General features: G+C 35.5%; 2 protein-coding genes and 1 long non-coding RNA gene across 4 annotated transcripts; all 3 read left to right on the top strand.

The window, feature by feature from the left end:
- The first annotated feature begins 1464 nt into the window (after positions 1-1464).
- Positions 1465-4229, top strand: LOC7467621 (serine/threonine-protein kinase-like protein CCR1). Its single transcript, XM_002323430.3, has one exon. It carries the CDS (start codon positions 1663-1665, stop codon positions 3958-3960), a length of 2298 nt encoding a protein of 765 aa, XP_002323466.1. The 5' UTR covers positions 1465-1662; the 3' UTR covers positions 3961-4229.
- A 274-nt stretch (positions 4230-4503) lies between these two features.
- On the top strand, positions 4504-7176 carry LOC112324461 (uncharacterized). Its single transcript, XR_002978307.2, has 3 exons — positions 4504-6007; positions 6123-6659; positions 6823-7176. It is a non-coding gene; the product is annotated as an uncharacterized LOC112324461 (long non-coding RNA).
- A 10553-nt stretch (positions 7177-17729) lies between these two features.
- Positions 17730-22041, top strand: LOC7486475 (probable E3 ubiquitin-protein ligase LOG2). 2 transcript variants are annotated; one of them, XM_024587859.2, is made up of 4 exons: positions 17767-18618; positions 20149-20641; positions 21165-21304; positions 21382-22041. In XM_024587859.2, exons 1-3 carry the CDS (start codon positions 18170-18172, stop codon positions 21279-21281), a joined length of 1059 nt encoding a protein of 352 aa, XP_024443627.1. In that variant the 5' UTR covers positions 17767-18169; the 3' UTR covers positions 21282-21304; positions 21382-22041. The 2 variants fall into 2 exon arrangements, with proteins under 2 accessions (XP_002323465.2, XP_024443627.1); XM_002323429.4 differs by having other exon boundaries at positions 17730-18618; positions 21165-22041.
- The last annotated feature ends 428 nt before the right edge of the window (positions 22042-22469 follow it).

Here is a 22469-nt window from a genome sequence, read left to right as displayed (position 1 = left end):
TTTTATCATTTTTCAATCCTTGATTTGTGGAAGGAGAAAGAGAGCATCACTGAATTTTAGAGTAGTGAAAAAAATTATCGTTCTCGCCATTTCTAACTACCAAAATAGTTGTTATTGATGTCCACATGTTCCATACCATAAGAGAAGTTTGATAGTAGTTTTTCAGAGTTCAATATTGCATAAAAATAAATAAATCTAAGTTGAGAAGGAAAAAATCTAACAAAGTTTGATTTTGGGTTTGTGGACCTTTATTGGGTTGAAATGACTTAAAAATTGGATTTATATGGTAAAAATATATATGCCTTGATTTCTCAACCACCACATTGGTGGCCAGAGTTTGGGCAGCAAACAATACATCATCTACCTATTTTTTTTAAAAAAAATAAGGTAAATGACATGTTGTCCACTCCTTAAAAATATATATATATTAAAAAGCCCTGCGTGCAGGCTTTAGCTTGAAGGCCCATGCATTTGGACTCTTTCTTTCAAAGGCCTAGGTACGGTAAACCACAAGCCCACACTCTTGAGCTTCTTTTGACCATTTTTGTTTTTTGTTTTTATTTTATATGCGGATAAAATATAAATTTAAGAAAAAAAAATTTATTAGATCAAATTGAGTACATGACCCGGATCACAAGTTTGACAGGTTAAACCACATTATTCGGGATGCTATTTTTTTCTTTTTTGTTGTTTAATGCATTTCCCCTCTCATTTAAAAAAAAAACACTTTTTATTATCAATGATCTATTTTTTCTATCTTAGTCACACACACACTTGTTTTGATTTTTTATTAACTACTAATTTCTACCAATTTCGTTAGTCGAAGTTGAGTTAATTGGGTATTAAGCTTTCAAATATGTTCTTTCTAAGATTATTTTTGCAAGTCTTGATGGTCAACCTAGATTGACATAGTTAATCTAATATGTTGTCGTCTTAATATAAATAAAAATATTATTTCATATGTACTATCTTAATTTTTTTTTTAAATATTGTTCAATATGAATTGTTAGCAAAAAAAAAATATTTTAAGAGAACACGATAGCGGTGTCTAAATCTTTTTTTTTTTAGTGTTCAATAAGATTTTTGTCTGATCTCCAGGTACAGCGTGAGTTAATGATCTAGATAGGAAGGCAGGTGCCAAATTGTTAAAATTGACCACACCAACGACTAGTTTGGATTTCATTAAATTTGAATGAGTTGACAGCATATGAGTTCGTAGCTTAACTAGTATTTATGTACCTTTTTTTTTTTTTTTCTTAAAAAGACTTTGAATTCGAGCTCTCTTCTGTAAGAAAAAAATAAAATAATCAGTGAATTCTTTGTAAAACGTTAGCTGGCTACGTAAAAATTTGAGAATTTCAAGGAAATTTAATATAACTCTCATTTATATGATACATGTAATTGGCGGTAAGACTAACTTAGTACGCTTTTCAAGTAATAACGGTCTGGTCTCCCAACAAACAAAACTGTAAAAATGGCGACGACACCCGCGTTTCTTTCCTCGTCCCTTCTAATTATCTATAACATTACAATATCATCATCAAAATTATAGCTCTAACTACAGCAGCAGCAGCTAAAATCTCAATTAGCAAGCAACCTCCAATCACTTCAGTCCATGAAATTCCTGGTACTCCAAATCCTCTGCTTTACTTCCTTTAAACTATGCAGTTACAATCTTGCTTCATTGGCCTCTTTCTCCTCCTCTCTTGTATTTCTGCATCTGGGTTTGGATCCATGGGCCCCATCTCCGCCGCATTTGGCGACCATGCCTTCTTCTGCGCCATCGACGCTAGTGGCAAGCAAGATGTTATTTGTTGGATAAAGAATAACACTTTGCCACCATCATCATCCTCAGCTTCTACATCTGCTTATTTTAGTAATATTGGTCCCATAGCAGCTCTATCAGGCGGCGAAGGATTTCTTTGCGGAATCTTAGCTAATAACTCACAAGTATTCTGTTGGAGCTCAGTTTATTCAGGTCCAGATCTTGTTCCTTCAGTTTATAGGAACACAGCTTATTCTCATATTGCAGCAGGAAAGAATCATGTGTGCGCTATTAGAGGATCTTATTACTCTGATCATGATTCCGGCACGATTGATTGTTGGAATATTATCAACGGTGCTAATAACAGTTTAACTTCTGTACAGGGCACTGGTGTCTTTTATGACCAATCTATTAGTAATCTTGTGTTTGATAAGGTTGTTTCTGGTGAAGAGTTTAGTTGTGGTGGGGTTAGAGGAAGAGGGGTTGTTTGTTGGGGACCGAACAAAGATAGGTTCGGCGTTTCGAATTTCTCCGAGAATTACATGGTTTTAGCTTCAGGGAGGGATTCCGTTTGTGGGATTTTGGAGGGGTCTAATGATGTCAAATGCTGGGGCAATAGTACTAATTCATATTCAACCCCTCCCGTTGGGACCCGTTTTGTGTCGCTAACTGCTGGAACTAACCATTTCTGTCGGATTAGGGAGGATAATCATGCAGTCGAGTGTTGGGGAAGTTTCAATTCATCTTTAATTCCAAAGGGTGGTTCTGGGTTTATGGCGATTGCTTCGTCTGATTTCACGACATGTGGGATAAGGGAAGATGATTTGGTTATTGATTGCTGGTTTGCTAACGGGACTTTGCCACCAGATTACAGTCCTCCTTTGGAGTTGTGCAGCCCAGGGCTATGTAGTCCTCGTTCTTGCGGTGAAGGGGAGTTTGTTTTCAATGCAAGCATTCTAAATGAACCGGACTTGACAAGCTTGTGTGTTAGAAAGGACTTAAAGATTTGTTCTCCATGTGGGTCAAATTGTTCTGAAGGTTTTTTCTTATCTAGTCCTTGTACTGAGAATGCCGATAGAGTATGCACAGCTTGCTCTCTTTGCCAGAACAGTTCTTGTTGGGATGTTTGTGGGTTGAAATCATCTAATGAGAAGCAATGGCACAACTTGCGCAGATTAGCAGTCATAATTGGTTCTTCTGCTTTGGGTTTCTTGTTGATATTAGTTAGTTGGTGTGTTCTTCCATGTTTATTCTCCAGCCGAAACGAAGAAAGAGCAAAGAATCAATTTCATTCTTGTATCGGCAAACCAGAGCTGGAAGCTGACGTTGCTTCTGATTCTCACCTTCCTCAATCCATCACTCCTTGTCCTGGGAAGGCTCAAGTTTTCCGACTATCAGAGCTTAAAGATGTCACCAATGGATTCAGAGAGTTCAACGAGCTTGGTCGAGGAAGCTATGGTTTTGTTTATAAAGCAGTTCTAGCTGATGGGAGACAGGTTGCAGTCAAAAGGGCAAATGCTGCCACGATAATTCACTCTAATAGCAGGAATTTTGACATGGAATTGGAGGTCCTCTGCAACGTTCGGCATTGCAATATTGTGAACTTGTTAGGTTACTGCTCAGAAATGGGGGAAAGGCTGCTTGTCTACGAGTATATGCCCCATGGCACGCTTCATGATCACCTCCATGGTGGGCTTTCTCCTCTGAATTGGAGCCTTAGGTTGAAGATTTCAATGCAGGCTGCCAAGGGACTTGAGTACCTTCACAAGGAAGCAGAACCGCCAATTGTCCATCATAATGTCCAGACTTCAAACATCCTTTTGGATTCTGACTGGGGAGCACGAATCGCAGATTTTGGGCTTCTTTCAGCAAATGAGAAGGATCTTTGTGGAGATATGAAAAGTGATGTATACAACTTTGGAATTGTACTGCTAGAGATTCTTAGCGGAAGAAAAACCTATGATAGAGATTACACTCCACCAAATATTGTTGAGTGGGCTGTGCCATTAATTAAACAGGGCAAAGCAGCTGCCATAATTGATAGATATGTGACTTTTCCAAGAAATGTCGAGTCCCTACTTAAAGTTGCCGATATAGCAGAATTGGCTGTGAGGGAAAATCCTAACGAGCGACCTACTATGTCGGATGTGGCAACCTTTCTAGAGCAAATTGTGAAGGATGGATTGCTCTTGTAGTCTTCAGACAGGATCCTTAGATGTCGATTGAAATTGATATGACGAAAGAGGTACCATTACCACACCTTCAGCACTGAGTGCTGCTATACGGCTACTGTATACTTCTCTTGAGCATTTTTGTACATCACGTTGTTTCAATACCCCTCTTCCCATTTTCTCTTTGTTATCTTTATTTTCATTTATAGATGTGATGGGGAATTCCATTTGTATACCATTCTACATGTTTTGATCTCCAAGGAAGTTAAAAACAATAAATTTGCCCATCTGAACACTGGACAACAATGCCTTGATGTATAGACTAGGACAAATTCATATGAATCAGCTGAAACTCAAATTCCTAGCCCAAAAATTATATGAACCACAAAAACGAAAAGTTTGCCAATGCAGTCTTAGTCAATGTTCCAATCAACCACCCTACGTCTAATAATCCTTTGGTGGTCCCCATGCTCATATATATGCTTGGGAATCTAGATTTAGATTGATGGTCCTTCCTGTTTCAGTGATAAAGAACATTGCAAATTGCTAGCGATGAGAATTCTTGAATTTAAACCATCACTATTTGTTGATTAATTATCCACGCAAACGTGCTTAAGCAACCAGACCACGTATCTATCAATATGACCAGGAACAGACTGTGTAAGCTCTGAAACGTTTAACAAGCTGATGCAAAAGGAATTCGACAGTGGATGGTGGTAATCTTGACAGCAAGAGATAAAATATTGTCAAGTCCGCACCATATTAGCTTTCAGACACAGCTTCTCTTTCTCTATCTCTTAATTTTGTCTTATTCAGTCTCAATGTTTTCTCCAGGGCATTCTTAACGAATGCATTGATAAGAATTGATTAACACGTGTATCTGAAAAGAGATTGATTAATAAATGCACTATTATTATATGTGCAACTAGTCAGATAATATTGCATACTATCAGTAGTTTTCTGAATGCAATTTGTCATTGTCATGGCTGGATCTAAGTGCTCATTGGATGTTTTCGTGGGCTAAAGTTTATTGGAGAGGATCGAATTCCCTTTATTGTCCTGAAGCACACTGTGGGGATCCATCTTTTTTGCAGAAAAGTTTCTATGATTATGCTGAAGAGTGATGATCTCATAAGCTTGAGCTAAAAGTTGTTGATACCAGATATTCAGAACTGGAGTTTGACTCCATCTGCTTAGAGTATGGTCAAGCATTTGTGAAACCTGCAAGAGTTAAACAGGAAAAGAAGAAACTGAACCCTTATGATTATAATGGACAAATGGAATAGCTTTGTGAGAGATTACAGACAGTAGTAAAAGCTAGATTTTTGGAAAAGAGATGAGGATGCTGGTGTGGAGCACCTGGCTGCAGATGGAAGAGAGAGAAGAATCTGAGCCATTTAGATCACAAGGCCTGTTCAAACACGAAGGTGGTGCCACCGCCCCCACTCAAGGGACCTTTCATTCCAGTAAAGCATTTTCCAGAACTGATTGAACATGACAGCTTTTCTATCAACTTGACATTGAATTATTCGAAGACCATTCTGCTCCAATCCAGAGGATAAGTCCCATTTTAAGAACCATCTTTCTCTAGCGCCCCCAAGCACTCCCACGCATTTCAGTTTCAGAAAAGGAAAAGAGCCTTCGCTTTATGATCCTAAAAAAAAAAAGAGAAAGGAAAAATTGCCAATTGCCAACCTCGTTTATTTCTCTCAACCTCGTGTATTTCTCTTTCTATCTCCTTAAATCTTCTATGATACACTTTTAGGCTCACACGCATATCTCTGTAGCCTTCACCATATTTACAGACAAAATATAGAAAGAAAGAGCCTTTCAGGTAAAGTGTTTCTCTGTAGTTTGTTTTCTGTATGCCAAAAATCCTTCTCAAAAGCTAGTTGGTTTTAAACAATGAAGAAAGGGAGGTATGGTGTGGACAATCCCTTAGAAACCAACTTGATTGTCCCATTTTGGCAAGAAGGGATCTATTTATCCATGCTTTCCTGTTGCAATGCTCTTGCTCCTTGTGTTATGGTGCTTCCAAACAGCAGGCACTTTCATGCCTCATTATTTCAAGGTGGTGAACAATATTTATGAAATTTAACATATCTTTTCTGGTTTGAACTTTTGAAGTTGCAGCATATAATGCTTAGATATATTAATACAAATGCACTGTTTTTCTTGTCTAACAGAAACTAATTGAGCTCCGTTTGATCTCCAAAAAGCTTCATGTATCAATTCAGACTAAAATATGTGCCTGTGTGAGATCCCTGTGTGCCTGGCTCCCTGCATGCCATTTGCATAGCTCATCAGAACGTCGGTGGCCTTGGTGGATGGCGTGCAACGAGTCATGCATGCTGTGAGTTATTTATCAGAGAAGGGAACATTGTTACATTAATTGTACGTAGGAGTTCATGTCTGGTAAGATATGTATATATACGGTCGACCATATGTCGTTAGGATTTTTTACCATCCCATAACGCAGTTTTTCTGTCTCAGTGGTATGATTGAAGCCTCGTTAGGATGTCCTGTTTAGAAAGCTTGACTGTGCCGTGCATTGAGGGAAACTAGGAAGCTGTAGACTTTCGGGTATGGTTTGCATCCATCTTGACGGACAGAAACAAGAATTTATGTTCATGATGGAAAAGAGTCACGCCTATACTTAATAGTTTTCACTTTCATACTGCCAGGTTACCAGCTTGATTTTGACACAACCCTAATCATCCACAGTAAGATAAATTTCCCTCTGTTCAACAAATTCAAATAATGGTCATCCACAATTCAATCATTAATTTAAAAGCTTTCATTAATTTGCAGTTCATGACACGTTGGGGGGTTTCACCTACCATGAAGCTTGCTCTTGTCTGATATCTAGTAATATTTGTTTTTCAGGGAGATCTTGATGCTCTGACCAGACCCTCTCTATTTTGTCCCTCCTCCAAAGCATGAAGAGACAACAAAAGAAACATCTTCGCATGAAGAAAGCTGTTGGATTTAATAGAATTCAACAAAATACTGCCGTGCTATTTTTACATTTATACTGCAGCACACGAGATAAAGCGGTTTAAGGAAGCTCTTAGCATTCGTAGTTTCCTGCTGATTCATGCCCATTTCATGCTCCTCTCTTTTATTTTACGATGGATCTATCAACCAATCTACACTAAACCGCAATACACATGTATTTCACACAATAACAAGTTAAAATTCATTTAAACCAACGACTACTCTACAGCATCTTTCAGTAAATTCAACATCGTGTTGAAGGGATTGTTCCTGTGGAATCACAAAAACCTTTCGTTTGACCACACAACACCCGCATAATCCAATCAATATATTTATATATGCGCAGCAGTTATTATCTAGACTCCATTGGTTAGAAATGAAAATTTTCTTTTCCTTTTTTTCCGGGGTTTATAGAACAAGAATTACCAAATAAAAAATACTGGAAATTTTGGTCTGTGTCCTCTGGTATGAGTGCTTCTGTCGCAGTCTAATATCCATCAGATCAGAAAGAAGCCCTGGTTGTGAAATTTGAATATCTTTGATATCATTTTCGTTGGTCAACATTTTAACTGTGGTAAACATTCGTGGGCGGAGCTTGGCAGTTTCTTGCAGCAAAGGTTTCCTGGCGATCATTGTTCCATATCCTCAGATTTTTTATTTAGAATAAATGGAAAACTACGTCGCATATTACTGTTAGCTGAGATATGAAACAAGTTATATAATTCAAATACCCAAGAAACCGAGTTATATAATTCAAATACCCAAGAAAGCTTTTTACTTCTTTCTCTGTTTTAAGCTATCCTAGATAATCTTTGCTTTATTCAGATCAACTTGCTCATATTGGATTGTAGAGACCCGGTCTTTCAAAGCATTTACTCTATTCTAATATTCCCTCATATCTGACTCAACTGCCCTTCTTGCTTTTCTTTCATCATCATCTCGGGCCTTATATTGAGCTCTTAAGCTTCTTTTTTCTTCAATAATAAGATTAGTCAATTTATTTTTCTCTTTTTCAACTTCCAGTCTCATTTTGTTGTGATCCTTCTTCTTTTTTAAAGAAGCTATTGATTCCTTTTCAGCACGTCTCCTACCTTCACATGTCTTTTTCAGAGTCACCAACTCTTTTTCCAGCATCACGTGTTTGTTCACCAGGTCATCATACTTGATCATCCTTTCTTTCTACTATTTCTGGATTCCATGCACAATTTCCTTAGACTGCTTATCCATCTTTTGGTGGTTCTTTCCTCACTTCCGAATCCTGTATTAATTCAACTATCCGCTCAACCTTTTCTCTCAACTATTGGTTTATAAATGCCTTAATCTTTTCTCTTTTAAAAGGTGGTTTTCTAAGAATTTTTATTGACTCTTACTATTGCTCAACTCAATCCTCAACTTATCTAACTCATCTTACAAATCTTCTTTGTTATTTACCCTTTTTCTCCTGGGTTTTGTGGTGGAGGATCTTCCTGACTGATATTTGGCTTTGCATTCTAATGTTTCTGAGCACCTCATATAATTCATCATTCCTCCATACTAAGTGGTTAGGGTTGGTTGAGGATTCTTTTTGTTGTTCCTCTCCGTAGAATAAAACAAGCTGCCCCCAAACACATCTCATAGTGTGATTGACATCTTTGAACAAACTGTTATACTTGGCTAATCCCTAGGTCCTCAACATATACTGAATGCCTCTAAATTTTCCAGCTACCAACGAGGGTGAGTAACTGATGTAACCAGTCAAACCAATCAGTGGAATCAATGTTTTATCACCACAACTCATAAGATAAGATGAACTGCATACCTAAAGGGCTTTCCACCTGAAATCACTCCGATAAAGTGCTTGGTAATTTTTTACCCATGACTTCTAATTTAACTTGTTCCATTCCTCACTCAAAATCATCATGAAGGGTCTTATGTTGAACGATCAGAAATTATTGAAAACTTTTCTTGGTGTCTCTAAATGACTAACTATCCATATATAATATAGAACACAACACCACATTGCTCCTTTTCCATGCAATTTACAATGGTTTAGGGATAAATGAGTTTCAACCAAGAAAGTTGTGGTGGAGTTATTCTTTGTCATTCATATTCAACTAAGGCGTTGGCAGCTTCAATACTGATGATCCCAACAACTTTTGAAGGAAACGAAACTAACTCGAAGAAGGTGAAAGCAACTACTTAGTATTTCTCTTCTCCTAGCTTTCCCTTATCTTTATATGCCTTCATTTTATTCTCCATTAACTTCCATTTAAATTCTCCATTAAACATCTTGTACTAATCACTTTGGTCTGGATGTAATAATTTTACGACCTTGGTAGTTGTATTCTCGATTCTTTGTCTGAAATATACTTTGTAAGGGTTATTTGGGAAGTTCAAAATCTGGGCATACTCTTTAATGGTAGGGGTCATGTCAATATCTCTAAAGGGACACATCTATAACCCGGATTCTAGAAATGCATTAAGGCATTGCCTGTAGAAATCTAAACTGAGATCCTTATTAGATGGGCAATTCTCCCATACTTTCTCTCAAACAAAGTCTCATCCACATATCCCAAAACTACCACAAGCTTCTTTATATTATCCATGGAGTAATGTATTTTGATCATGTACAGTAATTTCCCAACTTTGGTCTTTAGGCAAAATCCCCTTCAACTAGATGCATCATCTCAGATCTTTCCCCATACTCAGAAGAAGTCATGGAAGTCATAGTCTTAGCTAAAAAACAACCTTGCAAAGTTTAGGATTTTAATCAAGTTTAACCTATTGCAAAATGAATTATTAAGGAGTCCATACCCTAAAGGTAGGTTTTAGGTTATTACATGAGGGGTAAGCTCACTATCTGGTCTTAAAAGAGTCTATGATATACCCAATGACCACCTTTCATGAAGACGGTGTAGGGGTTTACAAGGAATGGTTGGAGCACAGTGTAACTGTCATTATTGAGTAAATGCTTGGCTCATAGTTAGATTTCTCATGAATCTGAACTCCGACTGAAAGTCATGAGACAGATCACTACTCCCCACTTAACCTAGAATTGAGTTTATTCAAAAAATAAAAATGCATGAAGGCATTAATTCATACCCGATGTACTTATGCACGAGTAATATATAAACATGCATGTTAAAGCAGTAAAAATAAATATGCAAAAATTAAATTAAATAGACCAATAAAAATAAATAGGCAAACAATCAAAGCTCAGTCTAACTAATTACTTCTTTACTATGTGAGATTCATGAAATACTTTGTTTAAATTCACCATCATTGGGTTGTATCTCTTTTTTTATTGCTACATTATAACATCCTTCATGTTGTTTATTTTATATTGTTCACCACCATTAATAAGTTTATGAATGTTCTCTAATATTGTGTTTGTGTTTGTAGTGTTTGTATGAGGTCTTAAAAAATCACATTCTATCTTTTAGGGTAGGTCTCTTTAAGTTAGTGAAGTTTAAACCTCAACCATAAGATCTAGTTTCAGACGTATATGTGTCAATGTTCACACTTATAAATTATACTAGAAATGTTAGGACTTTCTACCAATTAAAGTATTGAACTTTAAATATCTTAAACCTCTTATAGTTGGAATTGCTAAATATCTAGTTTGAGCATGTTATCATTTGTCATTTCCTCTTTCTATGTTGTTTTACTTACAATATCCATACTATTACCCCATTCATTTTGTTTGGACTTATGATGAATTATAAATGGATTCTTATGTGTGTTTGTAACTATTATGTTTTGTATCTATTTAGAAGTTGCAATATAGCTTCTAGGTTAGCTTCTCTTTAAGTTAGTTGATTCTAAAACCCAGTTAAAACAAGTCTTTTAAAAGACCTATCTATTCCTTAAGTTTGTTTTTTGTTTGTCCATTTTTTACTACTTTTTTACATTGTGGTTGAAACCTTATAATCTTGCATCTTGGTTTTGTTATATTCTTGACCATTTTAACACAATCATTGTCAACTGTAATTTGATATTTTCTTTTATATGGATGTGAATCTTTTCAAACAGTATGTGTTTTGGCATTTCTTTTTGTTTTCTAGTGAAAAATCAAGACTCATTCATATATGTATTCATATTGGCTTTGTAGCTTGTTTACAAAGCCTATTAAGGGTTGCCCCATATTAAAAAGGCATTTAAAAGATCAACATTTCAAGCTTTTCACAAACACTTTCTCTTTTAAATCATGCTTGCTTAACTTTCAAAAAAAGTTTCTACATTCTAAACTTGTCACTAACATTTCCTTTTTAAATCATGCTTTTTTAACTTTTTTTAAAAAAAATTCTTTTTCATTTTTTGTTTGATATTTACCTTTAATGTTCAATGTAAATAAACTTATAACAAGTTGTCATCTTGAATGTTGATGAGGAATAACACCTTTCTCTTGTATCTCAGTTTTCAAAGACCAAAAATCTTCTTTAAAATACATAGAGCCTTTAAGTCAAGTGTCTATTAATGGTTTTTTGGTGCAAATAAACCTTCATCGGTCATTTCATTTTTTGAACCAATTGAGAGAATTAAGTAAGTATATCCAATTCTATCAATATCGATAAATGGCTTCTAAGTGTTAATTTATCATCATTAGTCGTTACACTTTAGGGTTAATCGATTGTATTAAGTTAGTCTTTCCTAAGTGATTTGCATTCTCATGCAAATTAATGATTATGTGATAATAGTATAGAATCTTGGCTTCTAAATTAGTTGTCCACTAACATTGATTATGCATAGAAGAATCTTCTCTAATTAGTATGCATGGCTATTGATTAGGGGTAATACTATAAAAAAAAAAATAATGAAGTGTGATTGTTAAATCAATAACACATCTCAAGATAAATGAATTCTCATAGGTTGGTATCCTTAACTTTGAGTTTAGTAAAGGACATTCAATACATCTAGATCTTGTGTTCCAAGTAAATGAATTGGTAATAATCACTACTTAGGCATCCGAGTCTGGAGTATAAAATATCATTCAACAAAAAACGAGTGATATTCTATTATAGGATAAATGAACTTTATATGTCATTGTACATGGACTTTGAGTGGATAAATATATGTTTAGTGCACACTTCCTAGGTTTTGGACTGGGTCGATTAATTCCTATATAGATCGATTTTGTTATTCAATGATGTTACATGAAAAGAACGTATCTGGTTACATGTTTTGATCTAAAGTAACTAGTGTCTTAGAGATGTCAATTCACTAATTGTTGTTAGATTGAATGAACCTTCACCGATCATCATTATAGTGGTAATTGGGAGTGGTAAATGACCTAGACTTTAGAAATGATAGGTTTTGTCCCAATCAACTACCTTTCAGTCTTAGAGATGTCAATTCACTAATTGTTGTTAGATTGAATGAACCTTCACCGATCATCATTATAGTGGTAATTGGGAGTGGTAAATGACCTAGACTTTAGAAATGATAGGTTTTGTCCCAATCAACTACCTTTCAGTCTAATCCCTTATATAATATCCATTTGTAATCATAGGTGATAATATATTTTCTTTAGCATAACTAGCCATTTGCCCAAAATTATAAAAGATTAGTTAGGGTTTCTAATGCTATAATATTAGGTGGTGACTCTTTTACATCTTATTCCCTCTTCAAACCTTCCCCCCTCTCTTTGTACAAAAGCTTAGAAAAAAAAACTTTCGTCATGATATCGGTGTAACAATAAGAATTCCAAGCCTCTAGAAAAGAGTTGTTATAATATATTGAATAGTTTTGAGACTATACCTAAACATCAATAAAGGTTTTAATGATAAGAAATTTATTATGATATGTATCCAAGGCCTATATAGAGAATGCAAGACACCTTTTAAAATTTAGGTATAATAAATTTTTATACCGCACTCATAAAACCAATAACTCCATTATAATTTTTAAGAGGAATGCTTGTACCTTTGTTTCTAGTGATACCAAGAGAGGTTCTTTAGTGAATGTCATCCAACTAGATGAGCGACACAGTAGAAGAATAAATGGGTGATTAAAAAGCCAACACTTTGGGAAGGGAATCCACTATCATATTTTCTTTCATCATAGCTAAAGTCTACGCTCTATTGGATCGATGGGGTGGTTAACCAAGTTATTAAAGTCTCATGAGTGAGGATGCTACTACCCTAAAAGGACAAGATAAATTTCAAGTACAATTAGTACCATAGATATATAGGGCACTTGATAAAGGATTGTTATCACCTACAGTTTTTATTTTATGACAAGCTCAATAATAGTAAGGTAATCCTTTATCATACCAACATAAACATTGTAATTGTTAAGTGAATGTTATAATTGTTCATGACCTAGTTGAGTTGGGGAAGAAGAGTTTGGCATGTAATTCTGCTAGGTTGCTCCTAGTCACACCATACTTTATAGGAAAAAGAAAAAAAAAGATATTAATACCCATATTGCTTTGTCTTTGTTATAAACTTCAAATTTTCACAACTTTGTCAATGCTTTAGGCTTTAACAAAGAACAAACAATTATAGCAAGAATTTTCAAGATATCTAAAGGAAAATATAGCAAGTGTTTTGCTAGTAACTATCTATTGGAATAAATGGTGAGGAACTGTGAGAATGACATGCTTTTTACCAATATGATTAATGTGTCAATAATATGGTGGATAATAAAGTAAGATTGTCCCATTCATAGGATCTTCATTGATAATGATTTATTTTTTATCTTATGTCACCATATCACATTATGAGATACGTGATTATAGGTGTATAAATCAGGTTATATAACAAATAAATATATTCCAATGGTCACAAACAAATGATGAACAAAGAGGGATATGCATGTTATAATAACATATCATTATTATTGACATCTTACTCGTTAACTAGGAAACATATATAATTGTAAGGGGATTAATCCATACAATATTGGCATCCTACTTGCTAGTTAGGAATCAAAATATCATATGCACATAGGTTAACTACTCTCCGTTAGCATGGAGTAACTAACTACCCCTCATTAGTTTGAAGTTTCTGACATCTAAATGGGGTAATAAGAATCATGAGCTCAAATGAATAAATAACATGAATATAAGGTTCATGGTTTATAATCAACATTCACAATGCAGGCATGGTCACATTTGAACAAACATAAAGGATATATAGACCATGTTTAAATTAAACAAGCATATGATGAATATTTAAGAAGAAAACATAATAATAATAATAACAACTAATTAAGCTTATATAATCAACAATAGCAATAATACTCATCATCATATCAATATATATAATGCATAATAGAAATTATCCCGCTTACTCGGAAAACATAAGCAAAACAAACAAAAACTCGAAACTAAGACAAATGAATCATTGGGGTTTGACCGTAGCAATATAAGCAGAACCTAAATGAATAAATAGGAAATACTCAAAACAAAAAAAAAGATTGAAGAAGAAGTCTAAACATTAAACATACTAAGACAGAAACGAAAACGCTACAACCCTTTAAACCGGTTGACCAGACTGAACCAACCGATCGACCGTTACAATACAAACCAATCGGTTGACCATCTCTTTAACAGGTCAACCACCACAAGCCAACCCAATCGATTGACCATCTTTGCTTCTGATCACCGTCTAAAACAGAATATACCTACCTCACTATTGTTTCTCCAACTGGTTGACCAACCACAACCCAAATGGTTGACTGCATCTTCTATCTAATAACCAATTGGCCAGTTCACTTTTGTCAGTCGATCGTTTGATCAGGAATCCCAGAAAATCCTGACCTATAGTCTGTTCCGATTCTGCCCAATCTCAACAACACATTCTTTAACATCAAAATGGTTTTATCCCAATCCCAAATAATCCAGATACATATTATAAAACATTCTAACAAGTTTTTCCATAATTGATTCCATCAAAAACATCAAAATCATTCTAACCCCAAATTCATTCATCGAGCCCTGTCATGCCAAAATTATTGGTCATAATCTTAAAATTAAAGAGTTAGGAATGATCTTACCTTGTTACTAGTCCTATAAACAATCCCAAACAAAAAAGGCTCCACACCCAAGCTTAAGGAATTTCCTAGAGAAAACTCCAAAAGTAACACTACTTGTTTAAACAATGTTTCTCTTTTACTATACCAGATAACTTTTAATATTCTTTTATTATTTCAGAAAAAAAAAAAAGTTCCCTTAAATACTTGGGTTATAGGCTGTTTTTGCCTCACTAATGGTCTTAAGGCCTTTTAGGCTCCTAGACCACAACCTAGGTCTTATAATAGTGGTTATGTTGGTTACCAACCTATAATACGAAAGAATATTATAGGATAATACATATGCGATGTCAATATAAGTTGTCGCGATGGACAAACTATGTTTTGTTTATAGGTTGCCGGGAGAGCCCAAATTATAGTAAGAAAGGGGTTGTCATGGACAATCCAAAAATATTAAAAAAGATAGCTATTATGAAAGCTCATATGTAAGAATATTTAGGCTATAATTACAACACCTAGTATGCATGTTTAGAAGAATTGAAAAAAATGTGGAATATTGGAAGGATTTAGAATTATTAAGATATTCTAAGCATATGAAGACAATGGTGGATATGACATCCCAAAGAATATAGGGTAATCGGCTATTAAGGCAACCTTATATGTGGGAAGGAAAAATGATGTGTTGACAACCAATTTAGCTAGAGGATGGATTTTAGGATCACATAAGAGTACATGTGTAGAGTATTTAGTAACCTTAGAAAAAGAGTATACATATAAAGATACGATTAGTCTTGCGTGTATACAATGTGGTTGAAGAAGGAATGGTTAGCGTAGTTTTGGTATGGACCAAAACAGTGTAAAGTGTATGCTATATGATCAATATGTACGGTTGAATGGTGAACTTGTGGCCAATGTTGTTTAGGAATAGTATAAAGATACACTATATGGCACCTACGTTCTTGGAAACTTGGGTGGTGGGAGCTCCACGGGGGACTCACCTTCACTTAGTGTCATAAAAGAGAAAATATGTTATAAGACTAGATAATGTGAGAAAGCAATCTCCATATGAGTTTTAAGGAAATAAACCTCTTTTGTGACCTCATGTATATATAGTCCTTATAGAGGGATAAGTAAATGGTAGTGAAATTGTATTATAAAGGCGGGGAGATAGAAGACTTGTATAAGAGTAAGGAATGATTGAAGACCTGTAATAAGGTGATAAAGAAAGATAAAAAGAAAGACTATTTGGCTTGATCTAGAAATCTAAGGCTAGTATAAGTTTTGATATTTCATGTGTGTATATCATGAAATGAATGTAATCCTTCAATATTGTTTGTAAAATTTATAAATCACTATCTTATGAGTTTTACTATAGATATTTTATATGAATGTTATATTTTTTGCATAGGTTTCAATATATTCTTGTCAATTGATGCTCGAGTCTATTATATTCCAAATACTACGACAAGATATTATATATGATAGTAGTAATAGTTAGAGATGTATTTTGGTATGTTGTAATTATATGAATTGGGAATGTATGTAAAATATGGATATGTTAGATTTTTAACTGGGTAAATTAGTTTTAAAAGTATGATGATGTGTAATTGCTAAGTATGGTTATGGACAGAAACATGTATGTGATATGCTTTAAGTAATGATAGTTTGACCGTGTGGCTTGAGGCCTAACCTTTGAGAATGATTGCTATGTTATGAGATATGGGAATTATATAAATTGATATGCATGTATCTAAAGAAAAGAATAATTGTTTAATGATAGAATTTGAATATATTAAATTAACTGAAATAAATCTTGAAATAATATAAATGGTTACTAAACATAGGAATGTATGTGCATGGAAAAAAAAAATTTTCCTTGTTTTTTTTTATTTTAGTATAAAGTATCATTTGATGTTGCCAAGTATCAAGACATTATATAAAAACTTATGAGCTTTATCTAAAAATCTTTCTGATATCTGATTACTATAAAATTTTAATCCTATAGAAAACAAAGCTTTTAATATTTTTTAATAAAATTTTAACCGAATTCAACAATTGGATTAAAAGTTATGATCATTACCATAAAATTATATGCTAAAACTCTTGTACATGTCAAGTGGCTCTTATTTCTTATTTGGATTACATTAATTAAAGATTAATTTTTTCTTACACTTAACTTCATGCTTGATGTCACCGTATAAAAAATTCTCAAAACTTACTCTACCTGAATATTATGAATCATCCCCTTAAATGTTTTTTTTATCCTTTTAGTTTTGTCAACATATACAATAGATTTTTTTTAATTTAATTTTAAATACGTGCTCGCAAATGTTTAAAGGTTTGTTTGCCCCGCTTACATGAAAGGTCCGAAGCCCGAAAGCAGTCTCAAGTCAAGATGTTAGCTCAGTAAGCCGGACATGGTCTCGCCAGAACTGAACAGAAACTGCCGTGCTAGACCTAAGTCATGCCCATTGCCCGGTACATTATTTGAAGTGGCCCACCCACGCACTCAATATTAGGAATGCAATCATGAGCACATGTATGTGCAAACAAAAATTCAAGTATTGCCTTTTTCTTTTTAATTCTCCACATTTTCGTGAATGTTCTTGCAGGAATTGAGATAACACCTTGAATACGAAAAAGGGCCCGTTTTATCTCTGCCGGCCGAGCACTGATGGAAGCTGTCCTGGAAAAACAGGAGAACCGTTAAATAATTATTTTTTATTTAAGAACTAATAACAAAATCGAACAAAAGAAGTGGAAAAATAATCCACTAAACAGTAAATTAATAACTTTAGCATAATCTCTAGCCCTCCCTCTGTCAATCATAAAGAAATGGTGGAGCTTTACGCGATCGCATTACACCACCCATTTCCCACCCACCCACCCACCCACCCACCCACCGATTCTGCCTCCATCCCTCACCTCTTGCAAAATCATCCCCTCTACTCCTCCTCCTCCTCCTCCTCCTTGTTCTAGTATAAACACGCAACAAAGCCCAAATAAATATCTCCTAGCTTTTCTCTCCCCCATTTCCATCCTCCGCTCTTCACAAAGGACCTTCCCTTCTGTTACCATCAGACAAGAAAAGAAAGAAAGGAACAAGACAAAAAGAAAAACTGAACCGTTCAAGGTTCCAGATCCGCTTTTGTCAGTTACAGCTAAACAAAATTACCGGATATTTCTCTTACCCGTTTTTTCTTCTATTTTTTTTAACTAACTGACCCAAAAAAAAATTAAAAGATAAAAGCTTAACAGAAACGGTCAAGCCCAAAACCCCATCATGGGAAACATCAGCAGCAACAACGTTAACGGCCGAAGGAGACACGGAAGCCGGCAGAGCCACCCTCCACCGCCCCCACCAGCACCCCCGCAGCCGGAAATCACGCCCAGCCGTTACGTTTTCACGGCGGCAACGCCTTACCCTTCGCAATACCCTAACCCTAACCCCCCACCATATTATCAGTACCCTGGGTACTATCCACCCGCGATGCCCGTGCAGTCGCCAGCTCCGTACGATCACCGCAACCGGGTGGACCACCCGGCGGCTCATTGGGTAGGAGGGAGGTACCCAGTGATGCCCCAACCGGCTCCTTATGTAGAGCACCAGAAGACGGTCACTATAAGGAGCGATGTTAATTTGAAGAAGGAGAGTTTGAGGCTTGAACCGGATGAGGAGAATCCAGGGAGCTATCTTGTTACTTTCACATTTGATGCTACTGTTGCTGGAAGGTAAAGGGTAAAGCTTTATATTTTAAATTGTTTTTGTTTTGTTTTGATGTAGTGCTTTTGTTATTGAATGTGAAGAAAGCTTTTTCAAGAGGTTTTGTTGGTCTTTGTTTGATAGGATTACTGGTTTTATTTGTGGAAGGAACATCTTTTAAAAAGTAATTTGACTCTTGCAAGACTTTGACTTGAGAGGATTTTGAATGAGTACTTGATTTGGCTTTGGTAATTTCTATCAGAGGATGGTGAAGTTAAAATAAAGTATTGGTCATTGATTCTTTGGTTTAACTTTCTACTTTCCATCATTGTTGAGGATTGTTCTTGGAGTGACTTCCCTCTAATAAATGTTCAATTTTTATAGTTATTCCATGGATGTAAAGGTAGCAATTAAGTGCTAGCTTGACGTTAGGAATGAACTTATTATGGATTGCATTACATGCAAGTAAGGATTTTGTTTTCAGCATAGCTGGAGATTTGTACGGTGATTTGACTGCTTGAAGGAAATGGTTTAACAAACTGAAGTTGAAACTTACCGTTTAGAGCAGTAGAGGTTGCTTTTGCTGGAATTTAATTGTTTTTGGGCAAGTTATGGATTCATGGGTAATTCAGAGGATTTTCTTAATCAAGGTCCCTGGGCCTGCTTAGGACATTATCTTGTCTTAAATTGGGATTGGTTAGAAAATTGGTGAGATGATGAATTTGGGGTTACTACCGAATGACTGTAGTGAACCATTGCAACAGATATCTTGTGCTAAATGGGATTTAATCATGGCCGATGAATAGATTTGGTTTTTACTCTTCTAATCCACCTAAATAGGTGCAGTCTTGGTGCGGTGTTAAAATAGATTTGCATCCATGAAATTTGGGTTTTGAATTTTGAGAGCATCCACTTTGTGCAATAATGTTCAAGGGTTGGAAAGCTTGTAAACACTTTTTTTTTACACCTCTTTGATGATATGATGTAATTGGATGATGGACCATTTACTTTGAGTGGCATCCACACAAAGAAAAACAAAGTTACATCCCTTTAATGTTCATTGTGGCATATCAAGCTCCGTACCAAAAAATGTAATATTTATTGATTGGATGTTGTTTGTAAGAGTTTCAATAGTTTAATTGAAGTCGAGTTACAAAGTACCATTTTCCATATATGTCACTCTTTTAGCTGGATTGTGTGCTATAAAAGGAGAATGTTCTGTGAAAAAGTCTGGGTAGCATTCTCATAATAATCGTGTAGCATCTAGCATAGCAACTCATAAACAAAGGGAAATGGTAAATAATTATCTCTTTGCTCAGAATCATTTCCTTATTACTAGTTGGCATCGTCATGTGATCTTATTTATTTATCATGGGTGCTTTCTTGGAGCTTTCTTTTGAAAGACATGGGGATAAATGCTGATCCAAATAAGCTGTGAATTTTGGCTTGTATTCATTTTATCAGGAATTTCTGAATGTTTTTTTTCCTCTTTGGCACTTGTTATTAAACATCTGGTATTAATTTCTTACAAAAATCGCATTCCTTTGATCTGCATACAGCATCACTATTATTTTCTTTGCGAAAGAAGGTGAGGATTGTGTCCTGACACCAACGAAGGCAGACCTTCCACCAGTGACAGTAAATTTCCCACAAGGTCTGGGCCAGAAGTTCAGACAGCCTTCTGGAACAGGGATTGATTTCACCTTGTTTGAGGGGAAAGAGTTGTTAAAAGAGGGTGAGATGGATGCCTATCCTCTAGCAGTAAAGGCAGAGGCATCCCCTGCAAATCATAATGGAACAGAAGGAAACCAAATGTCTGAACCTATGAACTCTCAGGTAACGCAAGCAATATTTGAGAAGGAGAAAGGAGAGTACCAAGTGAGGGTAATGAAGCAGATCCTCTGGGTTAATGGGAGGAGATATGAGCTTCAGGAGATATATGGGATTGGAAATTCAGTTGAGGGTGATGTTGATGCAAATGACCCAGGTAAAGAATGTGTCATTTGCCTGTCAGAACCACGGGACACTACTGTTCTTCCTTGCCGACACATGGTAAGCCTCTCCCTCCCTGTGTGTGTGTGTGTGCACGCGAAGGGGAAATACAAGGAAGTGATGCTCTTCACCCACAGTTCATATTTTAGGGAATTGCTTTTCAACCAAGGACTATTTATCGTTTTGGAATTTTGTTCTTTTAAGTTGTGAAAGCTACAGAAAACTGTTTCCTTAAACATTATATAGCCACAGGCATGAACGGGACCCTTTTCCTGCTGTTTGTGTCTGTATCCAACGGCAGGCATTTGCAAAAAATGCTGCATTAAAAGTCATGCGAGTTCCATGTGATGGTTCAAGACTGAACTGTCTGGAATGTGTGTATTATTGCTGGTGCATTTAGAATATCTCCAAGGTGAATTTCATCTGATAGGCCAAAATTCTTCTACATGAATTCCCATTTCAGTGGTTATCTAAGTAATCTGGATTCAGAAATCTCGTAGATATCTTGTTGGTGACACATTGGCTGAGTCTTTCTTTCTGTCTTTTTTTATTTTTTTTTCACCATTCTTGTCTCCCATTGCAGTGTATGTGCAGTGGCTGTGCAAAGGTTTTGAGGTTCCAAACAAATAGGTGCCCCATTTGCAGGCATCCAGTTGACAGGCTTCTAGAAATAAAGGTCAACAACGCTCCTGATGAATGACTAAAGAGTTGCTGCTGCCACATGTATATGTATAGTAGTTTGTTGATCTTTCTCCGATTCTGTTATTTCTTTTGGCTCCAGCATCTTATTTTCCTTTCAGATTTCCTGCTTCTCCAATAATCAAACAGGAAAATATGCAATGTGGGATGGTTATAATACCGGCATTGTGCCAAATATGCAAGCCAATGCCTCCAGCCTGCATTCGGAAGTCCTTAGTGGCAGCTTCTCAGAATTTTTAAGAAATATAGTATATGTTTGGTTTCTCAACACTGTTGTTTTAGACTGTCTTCACGGAGCTCCACTTTCGGAATGGGTTGGATAAAAAGAAGCTTGTTGACCGAGTATGTGCTCGGTTGTGTTCACAGGAAGTATTTTCCAAGCGGATTGCTGAGATGAGGTCATTATGGTCATTTGATGACGGTCAACCACAAAAAACATGCGATCGACGCAAGATGCAGGTTGTCTTCTGACCGCAATACTTAATCTTCGGGAAAGGTGTGGGATTCCTTGTAAATCCTATGATGTTACAAGGTTGTCTTAGCTCCTTGCTTGGTTTTGCCTGTGGCCATACTAGTTAAGAGTGGGCGAGTTTTAGCACTCTACACCGTAGTGCTGTGATAGGAAATTATAATTTTGATAAGAGTTCATACCGTCATTCTAGATTGACGTGCCATGTTTTATTGCCTTTAGAGAACCCTAGTTAAGTCAAATATTGAATAAGTTGGATTCACTATTAAATAAATGTGCAATATGAAAGATACATGGTCCATCAAATATCCCCTGCAGGAGAAGAACAGCCTCCATTAAAATTATTGATTACGGGTTGATTATTTATTGATGAAGTATGGAACTAATAGTCAAATATAAATGCATGTAATTTGACGTTTGAATGGTGGTTCTGCCTTCTTAGTATGGTAGTAAAAAGTATTTGGATTTAATTATAAAATTATAATTATAAGTTCAGAAGTTACTATTTAGTATTATGATCACCAGAAAATCTAATGGTTTGTGAGTTTGAGTAAATGACTGGTTGTGCAAAGAAAAGACGAATCACTCCTAGTGCTCAATACCTAAAGTAAATTATATTTATATTTTTATTTGATTGTTATTTTAAATTGTGTTTTTGTTTGTTGATCTTGTTTAAGGTACAAGATAGATTTCTCTTTGTGAAGAAGTTTTTATCTTATT

Source organism: Populus trichocarpa, chromosome 16 (assembly GCF_000002775.5).
Source record: "Populus trichocarpa isolate Nisqually-1 chromosome 16, P.trichocarpa_v4.1, whole genome shotgun sequence".
Taxonomy (NCBI): Eukaryota; Viridiplantae; Streptophyta; class Magnoliopsida; order Malpighiales; family Salicaceae; genus Populus; species Populus trichocarpa.
The sequence above is the reverse complement of the archived record's forward strand: the minus strand, read 5'-3'. Positions and strand labels throughout refer to the sequence as shown.